At 38.5% G+C, this 22,540-nt stretch overlaps 1 protein-coding gene across 3 annotated transcripts in view; it reads left to right on the plus strand.

The window, feature by feature from the left end:
- Positions 1-22,540, plus strand: part of OXSR1 (oxidative stress responsive kinase 1) — a 93,375-nt gene that overhangs the window by 5,132 nt on the left and 65,703 nt on the right. For 2 of the 3 annotated variants that reach the window (XM_003826097.6, XM_055109658.2), the window contains exon 2: positions 15,846-15,958. In XM_003826097.6, coding sequence (XP_003826145.2) covers positions 15,846-15,958 — 113 coding nt within the window. Of the gene's footprint in view, positions 1-10,009; positions 10,437-15,845; positions 15,959-22,540 lie in introns of those variants that run through there. The other variant, XM_055109659.1, reaches the window with a different exon arrangement.

The raw sequence follows: 22,540 nt of genomic DNA on the forward strand, positions 1-22,540 counted from the left end.
GACCTTGGAAATCAAAAGGGGGTGGGTTTAGCTATACAGGCTCAATCCAACGGACATGAGCAGACACCTGTGTATTGGAGGAAGGCGAATTATCTACTTTGCCAGCATCCTGCCCTAAAATTAGTTTTATAACAAAGACCAACTGAAGACTTCCTAGCTGCCTTGGGGGTGTCAGTGTTTATTTCACTGTGGGTTTAAAAAGAACTTCGTGAAATAATTTTTGTTTTTACTTTACTTGCCTCTTGTTTTAAGACAATCTGGGCTTAAAGCAATATTGGTTCGTATAGGAAAAACAAAAACAAAACAAAACAACTCGGACTAAATAAAGACATCACATCTTTGCTTAAGCCACTTCATGGGCCTGTGTCCTTGCTACATATTGGGTCTTTGACATGTATTCGTTGGTTCTAAAGACAGCTAGTTCCCAGTCTGGACTGATTGCTTCTGGTTCCCCCAGTCAGAGTTTCATATTGAAGGAAAGGATTAAATGGAAGATTCCAAAATGATGTCAGAGAAGTAAAGAGGAGGTTCCCTATCATCATTTTAAAAGAAGAGTTTTTTTTTTTTTTTTTTTTTCTGGTAGTGTGTCCATCTTTCTAGGGTGAAGAGGATGGTTGTAGTCATTCTCAAAGCCTTTGCTGTTAAGGTGGCAGAGAGTTTCAGAGTTGCAAAGGCGCTAGAGATTTCGTGATTTGTTAATTTGGTGTCCTCAGACCCATAGGATGTCTGTGAGTGGTCAAAAGGGAGTCTCTCAGTCTTCTGGATAGGGTTAGTGTTCCTCACATTCACAAGGTGGTCCATGGTTTTTAAAAGGTTAGGAACTCCAATGTGATTTGACCATCTTTCATAGATTTAAAACAACTTTACTGAGGTATAATTTAATATAAAATTCACCCATTTTAAGTGTAACATTTAGTGGTTTTTAGTAAATTCCCTGTGTCGTACAACTATCACCATAATCCAGTTTTAGAATATTTCCATCATCCCCATGAGATCTCTTGTGCTTTCTTACGAGTTAATCCCTTTTTCCACCTCCAGCCTTAGACAACCACAAATCTACTTTTTGTCTCTATAGACTTGCCTTTTTTGGACATTTGTATAAATGGGATCATATAACATGTGGTCTTTCATGTTTGGTTTCTTCCACTTAGCATAAATATTTTTTCATTTAAAAAAACAATTTTGAGATATAATTTACGTACCATAAGATTTACCTGATTAAAATGTACAATTCAATAATCTTTTAGTAAATTTACATAATTGTTCAGTCATCACCACAATCCAATTTTAGAACATTTCCATCATTCCAGAAAGATGCCTCATGTCCATTTGCAGTTACTCCCTGTTCCCACCCCCAGCCCCAGGCAATCACAAATATACTTTCTGTCTCTATAGATTTGTCCTTTCTGGACATTTTATGTAAATGTAATCATATAATATGTGGTCCTTTGTGTTTGGCTTCTTTTACTTTCCATAATGCTTTTTGAGGTTCATCCATCTGCCATGTAGTACATGGTTCCTTTTTATTGGATACCAGTTAATGGGCATTGGATTGTTTCTGCTTTTTGGCTGTTTGGAACAAGGCTGCTTTGAGTATTCACATCAAGTCACCCCATGAATATGTTTCATTTTTCTTGGATGTATACCCAGGAGTGGAATTGCTGGGTTATATCACAAATTCAACTGTTTAAGAAACTGCCAAACTGATTTTCAAAGTAACTGTACCATTTTATGTTCCTACTAGTAATTATAAGAGTTCTTGTTTCTCTACATTTGTTGTCTTTTTGCGTGTAACCATCCTATTGACTATGAAGTGGTATCTCATTGTGGTTTTGATTTGCATTGCCCTAATGACTAATGATGATGAACATCCTTTCATGTCCTTATTTATTAGACTTTCATGGATCTTCTTTGGTGAAATATCTATTCAAATCTTTTGTCCACTTGGACTGCCCATTGGGTTGTTTTTTTTTTGAGTTGGAGTCTTGCTCTGTTGCCCAGGCTGGGGTGCAGTGGTGCCATCTCGGCTCACTGCAACCTCTGCCTCTTGAGTTCAAGCAACTCTCCTGCCTCAGCCTCCTGAGTAGCTGGGGTTATAGGTGCCTGCCACCATGCCCAGCTAATTTTTGTGTTTTTAGTAATGATGGGGTTTCACCATGTTGGGCAGGCTGGTCTCAAACTCCTGACCTCAGGTGATCCGTCTGCCTTGGCCTCCCAAAGTGCTGGGATTACAGGGGTGAGCCACTGCGCCTGGCTGTTTGTTTTTTTTGTTTTTTTTTTTTTTTGAGTTATAGAAGTGTGTGTATGTGTGTTTGTATGTGTATTCATTCTAGGTATGTGTCGTTCATCTGATATATGATTTAATTTAAATATTTTCCTGTCTGTAGTTTTTTTCTTCTTCTCATTTTCTTTCTTTTTTTTTGAGACAGAGTCTTACTCTGTCACCTAGGGTGGAGTGCAGTGTCATGATCAGGGCTCACTCCACCTCCTGGGCTCAAGTGATCCTCCCACCCCTGCCTCCCAGGTAGCTGGGACTACAGGTACGTGCCACCACGTTTGGCTAATTTTTGTGTTTTTTGTAGAAACTGGGTTTCGCCACATTTCCCAGGATGGTCTCAAATTCCTGATCGCTCAAGTGATCCGCCTGCCTCAGCCTTCTAAAGTGCTAGGATTACAGGCGTGAGCCACTGCGCTTAGCCTTCTTTAATTTTATTATTATTATTATTTTTGAGTTGGAGTCTTACTCTGTCGCCCAGTGGAGTGCAGTGGCATGATCTTGGCTCACTGCAACCTCCGCTTCCTGGGTTCAAGCAATTCTCCTGTCTCAGCCTCCCGAGTAGGTGGGATTACACGTGCGTGCCACCACACCAGGCTAAGTTTTTGTATTTTTAGTAGAGACTGGGTTTCACCATGTTGGCCAGGCTGGTCTCGAACTCCTGACCTCAGATGATCTGCCTGCCTCGGCCTCCCAAAGTGTTGGGGTTACAGGTGTGAGCCCCCGCGCCTGGCCTCTTTCATTTTCTTAATGGAGTCTTTTAAAGTACAAAAGTTTTGAATTTTGATGTTTATCATTTTTTTCTTTTATTGATTTTGCGTTTGGTGTTGTATCTAAGAAATCTTTACTAACCCAACATTGTGAAGATTTTTTTTTCCTGTTTTTTTTTAAGTGTTAGTTTTAGCTCTTGCATTTAAGCCTCTGATACATACTGAGTTAATTTTTGTGTATGATGTGAAGTAAGGTGAACCACCTTGTTTTACAGTTGAAGACACAGAGACAGAAAGGTAAAATGACTGCCTAAAGCCATGTAGCTAATTAGAGGCAGAGCCAATACTGGCATCTGTGTCTCCTGTAGCCTAATTCGGGATCCTTGTTCCTGTATCTACATTGATTCGTTCTTGGATATAAACTGGAAGATGGGGGTCATTGTCTCACAGATTAAGGGAATTATCTCCACTGCTTTTTTCTGAGAAGGATCTCACTCTGTCACCCAGGCTGGAATGTAATCACAGCTCACTGTCTCACTGTATGAACTCCTGGCTCGAGTGATCCTCTTGCCTCGGCCTCCCCAGTAGCTGGACTACAGGCACGTGTCACCATGCCCGCCTCATTGTTTTATTTTTTTGTAGAGACAGGGTCTCATATGTTGTCCAGGCTGGTCTCTACTTCTGGGCTCAAGTGATCCTCCCACCTTAGCCTCCTAAAGTGTTGGGATTTACAGGTGTGAAGCACTGTGCCTGGCCAAGGGAAGTATCTATCCTTAGAGTGAAAAAAATCTGATGGATGTTCCACACCTGTCACACAGCAGTCCTTCCAGTCTGCTCCTGACAGCCTCTCTCCATTTTCCCAACAGGGAGAAAAAAAATTTTTTTCTTTGAGCTACAGCCTAGTATAAGTAGCAAGTTTCAGTAAAGCATTGTATTCTTATTCTAACTTTGCTTCCATACCAAAATGTTTGTTACATAGTATTTTATAATAAGCTATAGTCTTCAAAATGAATCTTTATGATTTCAGATTACACTCAACTTTTTCAGGAAACACATGATTAAAATCTAGAAAAAAGGGTTTGGGATCATTTAAATTTTGTTTTCAAAGGATTGTATTCTAGAGAAATCAGTGTAATGGTGTCATCTCCATCAAAACACGTACATTTATTTGAACTGTAACATGTTTATTTGAACTGTAATTTTTTTCACATTTGCTTCTCAGCAGTATACTATTTATGGGATTGTTTCTCACATTCTGTTTTGTTCTTCATCTTTCTCGTAAAATCCTACAGAGAACAGAATCTCCTCTTAGGAACATATTAAAAGCCTATAGATTGAAAATTCAAAGGACTTTTTTTTTTTTTTTAAAGAATTGTATCACCTTAAGCATGCTTTGGCAAGATTTGAAGTTCTTTAAGTATGATTATGTGTAAAAGATGTTAGTATCATTCTCACAATTAATCATTGATCTTTCAGTATTTTTGAGCCCTTAGTCTTAGATTAGAATTTCTGAGCATGTGTTATACTGTATTTGGCATGTGTTGAAGCAGCTGTAAAAATTTGGGCTTTGGGGTTAGACTGACCCAGATTCAAATCCTGACATTGCCTCTTACTAGTTATGTGATCTTAGACAAATTATATGATTAGTTTCCATGTCAGCTTTTTGTCTGTATAGTGGGGAGAATAGTACCTATGTCACTGGGGCCGTTATATAGATTGAGTGTAATTATTTGTGGGAAGTGTTTAGCTTGTATAAAATGATAGTTGTTATTATCTCTGACTTTTTTTTACCCTTCCCCTTGTCCTCATATTTCCCAATTTTTGGTATTGCCATGAAATATGAAATACTATGTGATGTGAAAGCTTGTGACACTTAAAATATTTTGAATCTGTTTTTAATGCTTATTGGAACATTATTGCATTTATTTTATTTTCGCATCTTTTTTTTTCTTAGTCCAGGCCTTATTCAGGTTTAGATGGATTTAGGGATTTATGTTGGACATCGTAGTATAACTGTAAGGACCGTCACCATGATATTGCTAATAATACAATATGATGGCAGAGAGGGCTGTGCCAGTTAGGTTTTATTGCCCTGCATCTTGAAAAGTCTCAATAAGTATTTACTATTTACCTCAGACTAGAAAATTGAAAACTTAATACTAGGTTTAAGGTGTGATTCACCTAGCTTTGACACTTTGAAGGCAGTGCAATATATTTCTATTCTTGACTTTCCCTTCTTTTTATTTTCATTGATTGTTTACTAGCCACACATTTTGAGTTTAAAGTTGTGGTTTTCAAATACAGATTCCAGGGCCTTACCTTTAGCGCCTCCATAAATGTGAAGGACTTCGTGCTTTCAATAGAGTGGTGCTTAATAGTGTATTTTTCCATTGATTGGGAGACTCAGCTAAGGTGACATTTTCTATGAGGCCAGCATTGGGCCAACAACCTCATAGTGTTGTATCAAATAGGGCTTACATTTCTCTGCATGTGGGGAAAATGGAAATAATAGTGGCTTAATAAAATCCTTTTTCCCCCTTATATAACAAGAAGACTGGAGGTGGCAGCCTAGGTGCTGTCAGGCACCCAGGCTCCTAGTTTTTTCATGCGACCACACTTAGCAGGTGACTCTCCTTCTCATAGTTGGAAGATGGTTGTTCCACCTCTAGACTCATGCTTGTGTTCTAGTCCAGAAGAATATGGCAAAAGGACAAAGACACATGACAGCTGAGTTGGTTCTCTTTTAAAAGGCTTTCTTTCCTAGATGCCTTACTCAGTGACTTCCACTTCTATTTTACTGGCCAGAACTGCATAATTTGGTCATTTGCAAGGGAGACTGCGAAATGAAGCTTTAGCTGGACACATTATTACTTCAAACAAAATAGGTCAGGATTCTCTTACTAAAGAAGGGGAAATTGTATGTTTGCTAAGCAACTAAGAATATTGGCCTCATTTTTTTTTTTTAATGAAAATAGTCAAATAGGGTATTGCAAGTAAATAATTTAACCTGATGCATAGTAATCAGTTAATAAATGTTAGCTTTAATCTGAAGAGGTAGTTGCCTACCGATTAAGAGCATAGTGTTGAAACTCAGGTAGTTCTTATTTCTAGGCCCTACTCTGCCTAACTAACTGTATGACCTAAGTTTTACCTTAATTACATTGCTTTACTTACATTGTCTTGTAAGACCATGAATACCTATCGCATGGGATTATTGTAATGATTAGATGAAAAGAAGAAATGTAAGTAAAGAAAATGCTCAGCATAGACTTGGCACACAGAATGGATGCTCAGTGAATGTTAATGTACATGATGGTAACGATGAAATAACACCCATGAAGACTGGGCTATTTCTGTGTGTGTTCTGCCCCAAACAAGATTTTTTTTCCTTGAAAATATACCCCACTATGTGATTAATTCATTCAGCAAATATTTATTGAACTCCTGTTATGTGCCAGGCACTGTTCTGGATGCTGGAGATAAAACAATGAAGCAAACACAAAAAATGCCTGCTTTCACAGAGTTTATAATCTAGAAATTCTAAAGAAGAAAAAGCAGGGAAAGGGGTTAGGGACTGCTAGGGGTGGAGGTGGGGTTTCAGTTTTAGGTCAGGGAAAACCTCACTGAGAAGGTGACAGTTGAGGAAAGACCCGAAGAAGGTGAAGAAGTGAATGATGTGGTTATCTGCAGGAAGTTTGTTCCAAGCAGAGGACAACAAGAACAAAGGTTCTGAAGCAGAAGCATGCTAATGTGATTAAGGAATGCTAAGGAGGTTTGAGGGCAGCTAGAGCAGAGTAAATCAGAAGGTGAAGAGACAGATAGGTGAAGAGGTTAGAAAGGTAAGGTGGTATGGATGCTTGGTCCTGATTGTCAGGTTGTAAGTCGTTGTAGGAACTTGGCTTTTGCTTTGAGTAAGACTGAAAATCATTGCAGGGTTTTGAACAGAGATTTAACATGACCTGACTTACGTTTTAAAACTCAGGCTGCAGGCTGGGCGAGGTGCCTCACCTGTAATCCCAGCACTTTGGGAGGCGGAGGCGGGTGGATCACATGAGGCCAGGAGTTTGAGACCAGCCTGGCCAACACGGTGAAACCCCATCTCTACTAAAAATACAAAAATTAGCTGGGTTTGGTGGTGCATGTCTGTAATCCCAGCTACTCGGGAGGTTGAGGCATGAGAATCGCTTGAACCCGAGTGACAGAGGCTTGAACCCGAGTGACAGAGGCTTGAACCCGAGTGACAGAGGTTGCAGTGAGCCGAGATGGCGCCACTGCACTCCAGCCTGGGTGACAGAATGAGACACTGTCTCAAAAACAAACAAACAAACACCTCAGGCTGCAATATGAAGAATAGTTTTATAAGGGCACAAGGGTGGAAGGAGGTTATCCAGGGGAGAGAAGTAGTAGTGGAGATGGTGAGAAGTGGTCAGATTCTGGATATAGCATATTTTTTGAAGTTAGGAGGATTTGCTGTTGGATTAGATGTGAGAGAAAGGGAAGATAAGATGATTCCAAGATTTTTGGCTAGAGCATCTGGAAGAATGGAGTTGCCATCCGCTCAGATGGGAGATCACCAGAGTGAACAGGAGAGCGAGTGATGATTCATTGCAAAACCATCAGGCTGCTTGAATAATTACTTGAAGCATATGGCAGTGTCTTTATTTTCATCTTTGTATGGAGAGAATAGCATGATTTTTATGATGATGACTATTCTTACAGATGTTTTGCCAGTTAATTTTCAACATGACTCTGACAAGAGACCTTATTTAGAAAAGGGGTTAACAAAATTGTAAATTCTTATGTTTTGTGTGGTTCAGGTGACAATACTTTAGTCATCTTTCAAAACAGCCTGGGCTAGTGCTTTTCTTTAGTGAATGCAAAACCTTACTAAAATATACTTTAAAATCTTTAGACTATAAGCCTATTATAGTGATGGCTGGGCACAATTTAGGAGAAAATGTGTTCATTTGATTTGATTCATTTAATTCATTTTTTCCTGACAGGAATGTCTACTTTTACATTATCTCTCTCTTTTTTAAAAAATTTATTTTTGAGGTGGGGTCTTGCTCTGTTGCCCAGGCTGGAGTGCAGCAGTATGATCATGGCTCACCTCTGCCTCCCAGGTTCAAGCCATCCTCCCACCTTAGCCTCCCAAGTAGCTGGGACTACAGGCGTGTGCCACCACAGCCGGCTAATTTTTGTATTTTTTTGTAGAGACGGGGTTTTACCGTGTTGGCCAGGCTGGTCTCAAACTTGTCAGCTCAAGTGATCTGCCTGCCTTGGCCTCCCAAAGCGCTGAGACTACAGGTGGGAGCCACAATGCCCGGCCCTACGTTCTCTCTCTTAAATTTCTAAGTTTAGTAAAGCGGAGAGAAACTGAAATTTTTTCTTAGTCCTGCTCATGCTTGGGCAGATCCTTCTCTGTCTCAAGAAGTAGAGTTACCCAGTTTGAAAGATTTAAGGAGAAGTTTCATCCATATTTTCTGCACATTAATTTATTCTGCTGTGTGACGTAGGCTAACGTTGGTTGCAGTTAAAGAACTAACTAGGAGAGGACAGAAGAAGAGTGGAAGAAGTGAGGATGTAGGATGGGGCATTGAGGAGGCGTGCCAATGTGAAGTAGTGAAAGCCTGAATTAGGATGTTTTATTGCAAATTGTTTTAAATTTTCCATGGTGTTGGTATTCAGATTAGGCCAATGCTTAGTCGAAGGCATTAGGGAAGTAGCTATCACACTTTGACTAAACCATTCCTTTTGTTCTTTAAAAAAATTTTTTTTTCTAAAACATCCTATTATAGCAGACTAAACCATTCCTAACAGATACTTTTACCCGTATGTATGATACTTTATACTGAAGTAACAGTTTTACAAATAACTTTTGTTTTTGTTATGTGCAGTGTATACTGATATTTTCTATTTGATCCTATTTACATCAAGAAGAATGATGGTAAACCCAGTAAATGGTTAAACAACTGTATTAAGGAACCCTGCTTTGAAGAAGAGATGAAATATTTTTTATTTGTATCTCTAATCCTTCTATATTATTAGATTATTGCAAAATATTGGTGAATAGTTAAAATAATTATGATAAAACTTTTAGATATTCTTCCATATCGTATTTACATTATTAATTGGTATTTTCTGTGAAGTAAATTTTTTTCTAATGAGAAAACGTCATTGATTATTCTGAATTACTGTTGAAAGTAGTGAGTTTTTACCGCATTACCATAATCTTCTATGTTAGAACCTTAAAATATTTTTCAATTGCTGAAGATTATTTTGACATTTGTTTTGGGAAGATAATATGAAGATGGATGAAAGTGACTGTTAGCATAGAAGAACTGGAGCCTGCAAATCCCTTTTTATCAATGGGTGTGGGAAACATTAGCATCTTGTCATTTGACCATTTGTTAAATCACACCAGAGCATAATATCTCGCTCATGAGAAGATTTGTTCATTAAGTGAATGAATCTTTGAGTGAAAGAAAGATACTTTAGTATCTAAACAATTATGATTGATAATACATATGTTTGGTGTTTTGTTATTAGTGAAATTGATTCTGTGTTTACTGATGACTAGAAAATAATAACTAAAGTTAAAATCAAACATTTCTTTATCTACATTTTTAACCCCAGCATGGTTTTGGTTTACATAGGACATGCTATTAATATATTTCAGGTTTTATGTATATAAGATAAATCAATCAGTGTTAGATTATCCAGGGGTAGAATAGCTGCTTTGAGAATTAATACTGGTTAAAAAGAACACCACTGGATAGTACATTTGTAAAAATATTGTAAAGAATCAGTGAACACATCTGCATATTAGAAGATGTCTGTTATCTGGGACCAAAGGTACCTTGCAGAGGCCATGTTATGTCTCCTGTGACTTGAGAAATGCATTTCTTGTAGATTTGTGACCAGCATGATTAGCTTCCTTCTCCTATTCCGTGGTGTTTCCAAGAGTCAGCCAGTGGCCTCTCACTGAAGGCAAGAGAAAGCAGTTAAACTTTCTTCAGGGCTTCTATGCAGAAATAATTAAGAGAGGATGGGATATGAGAGGGAGGGAACTTAATGGCAAGCACTACCATTCTGCCTCTCTGTCTTACACACATAACAAAGGGAGCTCAGCCAAGAAGCAGATCAACTGCAAACTATTTCAATAGTAGCCTGTTGAATGATTTTTATCAAGTAATAAGTTAATGTTCCTAAACTGTTGTCAAAATTGTTTATGTACACTAGGGGATGATGTTATTGAATGCTAAATATGTTCTTTTCTTTTCTTTTTGATTTCCTTCCTTTCGTTCTCTTTCTTTTTTGTTTTTTTAGGCAAGGTCTCACTCTGTCACCCAGGCTGGAGTGCAGTGGTGTGAACATGGCTCACTGCAGCATTGACCTCCTGGGCCCAAGCAATCTTCCCATCTCAGCCTCCCCAGTAGCTGGGACTACAGGTGTGCACCACCATGCCTGGCTAATTTTTTTATTTTTCATTTTAGAGACGGGGTCTTGCCATGTTGCCCAGGCTGGTCTTGAACTCCTGGCCCCAAATGATCCTCCTGCCTCACCTTCCCAAAGTGCTGAGATTACACATGTGAGCCACAACCCCCAGAAGTGTGTTCTTAAATATTGGATTTTATTTTAAATTTTGCATTATGTGAGTTTTGTGCCATTACTTGTTTGTTTGGTTTTTGAGACAGAGCCTTGTTCTGTTGCCCAGGCTGGAGGGCAGTGGTGCAATCTCAGCTCACTGCAACCTCTGCCTCCCAGCTTCAAGCAATTCTTGTGTCTCGGCCTCCTGAGTAACGGGGATTACAGATGTGTGCGACGACACCCAGCTAATTTTTGTATTGTTTTAATAGAGACAGGGATTCGCCATGTTGGCCAGGCTGGTCTCGAACTCCTTGGCTCAAGTGACCTGCCCACCTCGGCCTCCCAAAGTGCTGGGATTACAGGTGTGAGCCACTGTGCCCAGCCCCGTGCAGAGTTTTTACTTAGTTTGTCAGAACTGTGATTTGGATTTATTCATGTTGGTGTTGTATGTATGGTTGTATTTATCCATGTTGGTGTTGCCTATGGTTGTGTTTATTGAGAGATTTTCAAATGGATTTAAATGTAACAAACAAATTCTGTCAAATTATATAGTTATATGTGTAAATCATATATGTATATTTTTTATTTTGGAGACAGAGTCTTGCTCTGTCACCCAGGCGGAGTGTGGTGGGGTGGTCTCGGCTCACTACAACCTCTGCCTCCTGGGTTCAGGCGATTCTCCTGCCTCAGCCTCCCAAGTAGCTGGGACTGCAGGCCTGCATCACCATATCCAGCTATATATATATATATATATTTATATATATTTATATATATATTTATATATATTTATATATTTATATATATTTATATATATTTATATATATTTATATATATTTATATATATTTATATATATTTATATATATTTATATATATTTATATATATTTATATATATTTATATATATTTATATATATTTATATATATATGTATTTTTTTTTTTTTTTGTATATTTTGTAGAGATGAGGTTTCGCCATGTGGCCCAGGCTGGTCTCAAACTCCTGAGCTCAAGTGATCTGCCTGCCATGACCTCCCGAAGTGCTAGGTCTATAGGCATGAGCCACCATACCCGGCCTCATGTTAAATTTTTAATGTTTGCAGCACATTAGTATTAGAAATGTGTTGGCATACTTGAAAGGATTTTTAAATAACAGCTTTATTTTATTTTCTTTTACTTTTGAGATGGGGTCTCTCTCTGTCATTCAGGCTGGAGTGCAGTGGTGTGATCATGGCCCACTGCAGCCTCAAACTCCCAGGCCCAAGTGATCCTCCCCGCCTCAGGCTCCATACTAGGTGGGACTACAGACGTGCACCACCACACCTGGCTTTTTTTTTTTTTTTTTTTTGAGACAGGGTCCTGCTTTGTCATCCAGGCTGGAGTGCAGTGGCATGACCACAGCTCACTGCAGCCTCAACCTCCCAGGCTCAAGCGATCCTCCTACCTCACGCTCCCTAGTAGCTGGGACTACACATGTGTGCCATAACGCCTGGCTAAATTTTGTATTTTTGTAGGGACAGAGTCCCACTATATTGCCCAGGTTGATCTCGAACTCTTGGGCTCAAGCGATCCATCCACCTTGGCCTCCCGAAGTGCTGGGATTACAGACATGAGCTCCCGCCCTGGCCTGGCTAATTTTTTTATTTTTCATAGACAGGGTCTTGCCATGTTGCCCATGCGGGTCTCGAATTCCTGGACTCAAGCAGTCCTCCCGCCTTGGCCTCCCAAAGTGTTAGGACTACAGGCGTGAGTCATTATTTCTGGCCTATAACAGCTTTATTGAGATATAATTCACACACCATAAAATTTATCCTTTTAAAGTGTACAATTCAGCATACTTACAGAGTTGTACAACCATCACCATTAATTCCAGAATGTTTTCATAACTCCAAAAGAAACAATGTACAATTTTCCCTCAGTATATGTGGGGGACTGGTTCCAGGACTCCCAAATTCATGCATACTCAATTATACCCAAATTCATGCACACTCAAGTCCTGCAGTTAGTCCTGCAGGACCCTCATTGTGTGAAAAGTCAGCCCTCCATATATGTGAGTTTCTCATCCTGTGAATACTGTATTTTCCATCTGCATTTGATTGGAAATAATCTTTTTTTTTTTTCCCCCAAAATAGAGTCTTGCTGTGTTGCCCAGGCTGGAGGAAAGTGGCGCAATCTCAGCTCACTGTAACCTCCACCTTCCGGGTTCAAGTGATTCTCCTGCTTCACCCTCCCAAGTAGCAGGGACTACAGGCGTGTGCCACCATGCCCGGCTAATTTTTGTATTTTTAGTAGAGACAGGGTTTCACTATGTTGGCCAGATGGTGTTGATCTCCTGACCCCCTGTGATCTGCCCACCTTGGCTTCCCAAAGTGTTGGGATTACAGGCGTGAGCCACTGCGCCCAGCCTGATTTTTGTATTTTTAGTAGAGGCAGGGTTTCTCCATGTTGGCCAGCCTGGTCTCGAACTCTGGTTTCAAGTGATCCGCCAGCCTCAGCCGCCTAAAGTGCTGGGATTACAGGCGTGAAACACTGTTCCTGGCGGAAAAAATCTTTATCTAAGTGGACTCATGCAGTTCAAGTTCACATTGTTCATGGGTCAACTGTACTCATTAGCTGTACTCCCCATTTCTCCCTCTTCAGACCTTGGTAACCACTAATCTACTTTCTGCTTCAATGGATTTTTATAATCTTGGTATTTCATATAATTGGAATCATACTATATATAGACTTTTGTGCCTGGCATCCCTTAGTATGTTTTCATAATGCAAACAGTGTTTTTAGGCATGTGTCAGTATTTGCTCCCTGGCTCATGTCTGTATAGCTCCAACTTTTTTTTTTTTTTTTTTTTGAGACCGAGTATCACTGTGTCTCCCAGGCTGGAGTGCAGTGGCATGTTCTTGGCTCACTGCAACCTCTGCCTCCCAGGCTCAAATGATCTCCCACCTCAGCCTCCCAAGTAGCTAGGACTATAAGTGCACACCACCACGCCCAGCTAATTTTTGTATTTTTTGTAGAGACAGGGTTTTGCCATGTCACCCAGGCTGGTCTTGAACTTCTGGACTCAGGCGATCTGCTCACCTTGGCCTCCCAAAGTGCTGGGATTATAGGCATGAGCCACTGTGCCTGGCTATAACTCTGACTACTTCCATCGTCTCATCTTCTCTGACCCTCCTGCTTCCCTCTTTCACTTACGAGGTCCCTTATGATTACATTGGGCCCACCCAGACAATTTAGGATAATCTTCCCATCTCAAGATCCTTAACATCTGCAAAGTCCTTTTTTGCCACATATGGTAACATTCACAGGCTTTGGGGATTAAGATGTACATTTTTGGGAGGCCCGTTATTCTACCTAACGCATGGATTTTAGATCTTTTATCATTATCCCACCATTCCCTAAGGCTTTGTTTTTTTTTTTTTTCCCTAGTCTGTTTTCTCTCTGTTGTTTAGATAGAGCAAACTGTTAATCTTGTCTTCAAGTTCACCAAATTTATCTTCTGTCATTTCCACTCTGCTATTGAGTCTGTCCAGCAAATGTTTTATTTTGATAATTGTATGTTTCAGTTGTATAATTTCCATGTGGTACTTTAAAAAGTAAGTTCTACTTCTTTGCTGAGATTTTCTGTTTTTTATTTGTTTCAAAAGCTTTTTTTTTTTTTTTTGAGACAGAGTCTCACTCTGTCATCCAGGCTGGAGTGCAAGGGTGCAATCTCAGCTCACTGCAACCTCCGCCTCCCAGGTTCAAGTCATTCTCGTGCCTCAGCCTCCCGAGTAGCTGGGATTCCACACCCAGCTAATTTTTGTATTTTTAGTAGAGATGGGATTTTACCATGTTGGCCAAGATGGTCTCGATCTCCTGACCTCGTGATCCGCCTGCCTCCCAAAGTGCTGGGATAACAGGCGTGAGCCACCATGCCCGGCCTGTTTCAAAAGATTTTGTAGTCGTTTGTAGAAGCACTTTTATGACGGCTGCTTTAAAATTCTTGTCAGGTAATTCCAACATCTGATTTATCTTGGTGTTGGCATCAGTATGATCGTGTGGTCATCTTTTTTCTTTTCTCATTCACGTGTGCTTTTCCTGGTTCTTGGTATGACATGTCATTTTTTTTTTTTTTTATTGTACCTTGGACATTTAGGTTATTATGTTAGGACACTTTTTTTGTTTTATTTTTCTTTAATGAGACAGGTTCTTGCTATGTTTCCCAGGCTGGTCTATAACTCCTGGCCTTAGATGATCCTCTTGCCTCAGCCTCCTGATTAGCTAGGATTACAGGTGCATGCCACTGCACCTGGCTGAGACTCTTGATCCTATTTAATTCTTCTCTTTTAATAGGTAGTTACCCTATTTAAGTTTAGTGTATAGCTCTTGTCCTACTTTTGTGAGCTGTAATCCTATGGTAATTCAGTTTTCAGATCTCTTGGAATGCTATTTTTTTCTGTTTTATTCTTCTGGCACCTCTAGAACTCCCGTTCTATCTCTGTAGCTGCCTGGGCTGACCTGTGGATGTGGGGCCCTGGCTTTGCTGCTGCTAAGGGCAGATTGGCTTGACATTGCCACATGTGTGGGGTAGACACCTGGCTGGCGCTGTGGAGAATCTGGCCTGCTACTGTTTCAGGCATAGTGTGGAGACCCTGCTGATGCTGGGGAGGACTGGGTTCACCACTGTCCTGGATGGGGACTGGAAAATGTATCTCTCCGCTAGGTCTCTGCTGAGCTGCCCCTTTCATAGACTGTTGGCCAGAGAGAGCAGAGTTTTCTCATTTATTTATTTGTCTTTATCTGCCTTATCCATCCATTTTTGGTGTTCATTCCAGTTTACAAGCCTCTCTGGTGTCCAGTCTGGGATATTTGGGAGATAAAGGGAAAACCCAGTGAACTTACTGTGGTGTTTTCTTGAAGTCTTGAGATCCCTAACTAGTCTACCTCTCTCTTTCTACCTTTCAGAGCCCTCTTATGATTGTTTGTTGAATTATTTTTAGGCTATTTAGTTGTATTTGGAGGAGAGGAGTGAGGAAATGTGAGCCTATGCCATTGTATCCTGGAACTGGAATACTAGCAGTTTTGACATTTTTTTTGCACTGGTATTTATTGGCAGTACATATGAAATGGTTGAGGCTTTTGTTTTAACTGACACTCTTTAGAGCATTTTTCTGTATCTGTTATGTGCTGTAGGAACAAGATAAGGATTACTCTTGTTTAAATTGTATGGGAATTAGAAATGTCATGTTTTTATATATCCATCTACTTATTTACTCTTTTATGTATTTGTTTTTAGGGAGTGGAGCAACTGCTGTAGTCCAAGCAGCTTATTGTGCCCCTAAAAAGGAGAAAGTGGCAATCAAACGGATAAACCTTGAGAAATGTCAAACTAGCATGGATGAACTCCTGGTATGCACATCTTATACTTCTGAAATGGAGAGATATACTCATATATTCACATTACAATGGGAAATAACTTGAAGTTTTTGATTTGTTTCTTTTTAAAAAAAGTTTATGATTTCTTCATTAATAAATAATATTCATTGTAAAATTTATAAAGTCTGGATAAGTAGAAAAAAATTAGTTATAATATTCTTACTCTGAGACTAACATTTAATATGTAACCTTTCAGAGTGAACATTTGAATATATTTGTATTTTTATGATAATGTAGTCAGATTCTTGCTCTTTTCATTTAATAATTTATCATAGAACTTTTTCTGTGTCTGTAAATATGGATCAGTATCATTTACAGTGTGTTTATAGTATTCTGTTGAATAGACCACACTTTATTAACTATGATATTTGCTAATTACTTTGTTTCCTCTTTTTTATTGTTATAAACAATGCTTGCTTCTCTATTCCCTTAAAATAATACCATGGAATTGTGATTCCTGGGTCAAGTGGAATATCCTTTGAAAGGCTCTGGCCTTTTAAACTTTCATTCTAATGCTGGATATAAGACAAGAGATAGAATGACCCCCAGGCAGCATTAGCTTCTTCAAAGGCTAGGGAAAGGAAGAAGAAAGGGAAGTCCCAAGCAATAGCTGTGAGAATGTTCTGTGACATTAAAACGTAACCATACAGGGATTGTATTGTATTTCTTTTAGGCATTGTGCTACCCACAATAGTTTTAAGTATATAGTAAGTGCTCAGCAAAGGAAATTAGTTTTTAAAATTACTTATTATTGTTTCAAAATTTTCAGTTTCTTTGGCTTAATGAAAATAATAATACTTGCTTTGGATACCTTTTGAGGTTTTTCTTGAGGCTCAAATGATACAGTATTTGAAGACTCTAAACTGCCATACAAATGTGAACTAATATTGTTACTTTATTAAGTAATTTCTTTAAGAGCATATACAGCTAGTGCTAGAAAGGTTGGGTATCAGAACTGGAATGACCTGCCCATCCAGAAGTTTTTTTCACTGTCCCAAATTGTATTTTATTTCTGGTGGTGTCTGTACTGAGTATTAGGGAATAATTGGAATTAAAGAAAAAGAGGTACTGGAATTATATATTGCATAATATATAATTATATATGAGATGGACGAGACAAATGTCTTTCTTTAGGAATTGGTAATGTACGAGCAGGAGCTGAAGGAGTGGGCTGCTGGAATGATCTTGAGCCATCTTTGGTGAGAGAATGCATACTTCGAAGGAAATGCTGATCGAAATCTTATTTTAAGATCTTGGATTGATACATACCATAATACTTTAGAGCACCATTTGGACACTTGAACTGCAGTGATGATAAAAGAAGTCGATAAACTGCGAACTAATTCTGTTAAAGAAAAACAAAAATTTTAACCTACATATTAAGACTAGAATTTGGGAAGTCCAATATGAAGACCTGTAATTTGCCAGTTAGTTAATCCATAAGGATAGAGTAAAATGAATGAAAGTCTTATTATTAACTGCTTCATGATTAAGCTGACGCTCAAAGTTTAAATAACTTAAGTTCACTTGATGATAATAGCAAACATTTTTCAGTGCTAGGTACTTCAGTGTACTTTAACCTCACACACATCTCCATGAGCTAAGTAGTAGCTGTTTTCTAGATGAAGGAAGTAAATCATATAATAAGTGATAGAGTCTGGATTAAAAATCAGGTCTTTCTGACTTAAGTCTATTATTGTCTGCTTAGTATAGTACTAACAAAATGATTATAATCTTAGTTCAAAAGTAGAAAGAACATTTCTTTTTTTTTTTTTTTTTTTGGTTTTCTTTGAGATGGAGTCTCGCTCTGTCTCCCAGGCTGGAATGCAGTGGCACGATCTCGGCTCACTCTGACCTCCGCCTCCCAGGTTCAAGCAATTCTCCTACCATTGCTTGAACATTGATCGCACCATTGCATTCCAGCCTGGGCAACAGAGTAAGACTCCATCTCTGAAAAAAAAATTGAATACGACTTACACATATAACTATATAATTCGACAGAATTTGTCTTCATTACATTTAAATCCATTTGGAAATCTCTCACTAAAGCGACACAAAGACAACCATAGGCAACACCAACATGGATAAATCCAAATCACAGTTATAACAAACTAAGTAAAAACTCTGCACAGGGCCAGGCATAGTGGCTTACGCCTGTAATCCCACCACTGGGAGGCCAAGGCGGGTGGATCACTTGAGCCAAGGAGTTTGAGACCAGCTTGGCCAACGTGGCAAAACCCTATCTCTATTAAAACAATCAAAAATTAGTTGAGTGTGGTGGTGCACGCCTGTAATTCCAGTTACTCAGGAGGTCAAGGCACAAGAATCACTTGAACCTGGGAGGCAGAGGTTGCAGTGGGCCAAGATTGTGCCACTGCACTCCAACTTGGGTGACAGAGCAAGACTCTGTCTCAAAAAACAAACAGGAAACGGCACAAAACTTATATAATGCAAGATTTAAAATAAAATCCAATATTTAAGAACCTGCTGCTAGGGGTGGTTGCTCACGCCTGTAATCCCAGCACTTTGGGAGGCTGAGGCAGGAGGATCACTTGAGGCTAGGAGTTCGAGGTTAGCCGGGGCAACATGGTGAGACCCCGTCTCTAAAATGAAAAATAAAAAATTAGCTTGGCATGGTGGTATGCGCCTGTTATTGCAGCTACTTGGGAGGCTGAGGTGGGAAGATTGCTTGAGCCCAGGATGTTGATGCTGCAGTGAGTCACGTTCATGCCACTGCATGCCAGCCTGGGTGACACAGAGTGAGGCCCTGTCTCAAAAAAAAAAAAAAAAAAAAAAAAAAAAAAGTCATGTGAAAGAAAGGGGAGGAAGAGAGCTTCTAATTGCGAAAATGGAGGACTTTGTGGAAATATTTGTGGCCTGGGCCACCAGGGCTGTGTAGACTTTAAACAGGCATAGATAGCAAGTCTGCTTGGCAGGGGTTTAAAATCAGGAAAGAATAGTAGACAGCCTAGAAACCATAAAGAAGAAATAATAAGTGAAAAAATTAGGATTTTATTTGATAGGAAATATTGATTAGCTACAGAAATAGAGGCAAGTGTCTTTGAAGATTTTTTTTTTAAAGGGAAATGACTTCATTAGAACTGAGTTTTAGGAAGTTTAGTTTTATAATACTTTTTAAAACATAACAGCTTTATTGATATAAAATTCATGTATCATAAATCTACCCTTTAAAAATATATAATGCTATGGTTTTTAGTTTATTCGCAAAGTTGTGCAACCATCACCACTATCACCCCAAAAAGAAACTCCATACCCATGACCACTCATTCTTTATTCTTTCCTCCCCTCAGCCCTAGGCAATCACTAATCTACTGTCTGTCTGCATAGATTTGCCTACTCTGGACATTTCATATAAATAGGTTCATACAATATGTGGCCTTTTGTGTCTGGCTTTCGTTTAGCATGTTTCCAAAGTTCATCCATATTGTAGCATGTATCAGTTCTTTTTTCCTTTTTTATTGGTGAATAACAGTCCATTATATAGATATACCACATATTGTTTGTCCTTTCTTCAATTGTTGGGCATTTGGGCTGTTTCTGCTTCTTGGCTTTTATCAGTAATATTGTGATGAACATCTGTGTGCAAGTCTTCATATGTACATTTGTGTTTTATTATCTTGAGTATATACCTAAGAGTGGAATTGCTGGGTAATATGGTAACTCTGTGTTTAACTTTTTGAAAAACTGCCAAGCTATTTTCCAAAGTAGCCGTACCATTTTACATTCCCACCAGCAATATATGAGCTTTTCAGTTTCTCTATATCCTCACCAATACTTGTTATTGTTCATCTTTTTTTGTCATAGCCATCCTAGTAGATTAGTTCTGTAATATTTGGCAAAGTGAATTGCAAAGGAGTAAGACATCAGTGGCAAAGAGACTAGTTGGTAGGCTTTGCTGTGGTCTAGACCAACAACTTTATAAAACTTTGAAAATAAGACCCTCACTAAGAGAGATACATTCTATCATTACCTGGTATTTAAAGATATATATTCATAAATATTATATCTGAAACATTTTCATATTATATAGAATATACTCTCATTTTCTATCCTATTTATTCATCTTTTTAAAATACAATCCACTAAATTTATTTCATGACCCACATAGATTACAACACATAGTTTGAGGTACACTGTGCTATACAGAGATATCGAGACTCTAAATTCAGGCAGTGATGGTGGTAATGGAAAGGAAAACACAGATTTCCTGGATGGAAAATACATTAGTAGTAGAATGAGCACTCAGTTAAGGCAGAGACTTTATTTTGTTTATCCTATATGAATGAATGAATAAATTAACATTATTTGGGTGTGTGAAATGGAGGAAAACTGACTACATTTAGGGAATTAGAAAACCAGAAAGTAATGGTAGAAATGATGGTGAGTGAGTTTCACGAAGGAATAAAAAGTTACCATTAGAAAAAAAAGGCTTCAGAAAGCTTGAGGTGGAGAACTAAATAGTTCAAACAAAAAATCTGGCTCTAGCAGACAATAAAAGATTTTCAAGAAAGCAGTTTCATTAGAAGGGGTGGAATTCACTTTATTTATTTATTTTATTAATTTATTTTTTAAATAGAGGCGGAGTCTCACTCTGTTGCCCAGGCTGGTCTCAAACTCCTGGGCTTAAGGGATCCTCCTACCTCGGCCTCCCAAAGTGCTGGGATTATAGGTGTGAGCCACTGTACCTGGCCCAGGAATTCACTTTATAGGTGGTTGAGGAAGCTGCTGGGTAATTTAAGTCAGTATTCATATACCACTCTTGTGAATCATTTATATATTTATTTTTCTTTTTGAAAGGAGGAAAGGATAACTCTACTGGTAGTTAAGGTACAAGAAGATTCCCCTTTCCCCCTTTAAAGGAATAGAAGGCAAGAACAAGAATATTTAAGCCCCTTTTCATCTTTGGATTTTGTGTTTTTTTGATAGTCTTTTGCTAGAAAACCCTTTGTAGTACTCCCCCTTTCAGATTAAAGCTCAAAACCCTTAGCTTAACATTTAAGACCTTCCACAATTTGACCCTAACTCTTTGCATTGTCACTCTCTCATGTGATTTTTCTTTCCTTCACCTTCCCTATCAGTTAGTCACCAAATCCTATTGTTTGTACCTCTATTATTATCTCGACTCTTCCCTTTTCATTCATACTGCCACTAACTTTTTTAACCTTTTATTTTGAAATAGCTTAAAACTTACAGAAGAATTGCAAAAGTAGTACAGAGTTTCCTTATGCTATCCACCCAACTTGCCCTAATATTAATATAACCGTAGTACAGTAATCAGAACTGATAAATTAGCTGTTTATCATTTCTCCATCATCTCTCACTCACATGGTGGCAACAGCTTAAACAGAAGCTTTGTCTCCAGTCTTCTTCATTGATTTTCTATGTGGTATCCAAGGGTGATTTATGAAAATGTATAATATAGTTAAACCTTTGATATCTTTCCGTTGCTGTTAGGGTGAAGCCTGATTTTTAAATATACTTTCAAAGTCCTTTATGATCTAGTCCCAGGTAATTAAACAATCAACAATCTTAAAAACCTACTTACCTTTCCTGTTGCAGTGTTAATGCAGGAAACTTCCAAGCCTTCCATGTTATGACTCCTATTTTTTAATGTGCCTCTCCAATGAAATCATGTAGTGTCTAGTACTTCCCCTGTCAAGCTGTTTATTATTCTGTATTGTAAAGTAGTATTTGTCTAACTTCTTTACCAAACTGTAAGTTTCATGAGGACTCCCCATGTTGATCGAGTACCTAGCACTATACCTGGCACGTAGTAGGGATTATAGTAGGTGCTTAGTATTGTTAATATGTGTTGAAAACATGAACTTCTTATCCTAGACAGATTTACTCATTGGATGTCTTAGGTATGTCATCATTTATGAAAATCATATGTACCTATCATCTTGTACTGTTATTTCTCCCTATCCTATAGAATTAAACATGGTTCCCACCTATTCTGTAAAGGCTTTTTTTTGATCACACTTGCCTACCTTAATTGTTCTTTCCTATAGATTCTTATAACATTTATCTTTTTTTCCTTTATGCTGTTTCTCAGCAGAATCATCTTGCAACATTAACATCTTTACTACTCATTTGGTACCTATATGCTCTCTTATCTGTTTCCTCTTATATGTACTTACCTTATCCTTGAAATTCTATATAACTATGTTAGTAGCAAGGTGCTTACTTTAGTTCTTTCTTCCTTTTCTTTCATATTTACTTAGCTTTTAGTACAGAAGACCGTGCTGGTGACTTTGGGGTTGCAAGATATGTATGGCAAGATCATTGCCATAAAGGAAGTTGCATTCAAGTAAAGATGATGAGAAATTGAAAGTTAGCATTTATTGAGTACTCCTTATCAGTCAGGGATTATGGACGACTTTCACACAGTTGATCTTATTGAACAAATCCCAAGGGCATAGGGCAGGTACATTAATAGGTGAAAAGCCATATAAAGTGCTGTAGTATTTCATTCATTCAACAAATATTTATTGAAGGTGTACTCTGTGCCAGGCACAATGATATGTGCTAAGA

This window comes from Pan paniscus, chromosome 2 (assembly GCF_029289425.2).
Source record: "Pan paniscus chromosome 2, NHGRI_mPanPan1-v2.0_pri, whole genome shotgun sequence".
Classification (NCBI taxonomy): Eukaryota; Metazoa; Chordata; class Mammalia; order Primates; family Hominidae; genus Pan; species Pan paniscus.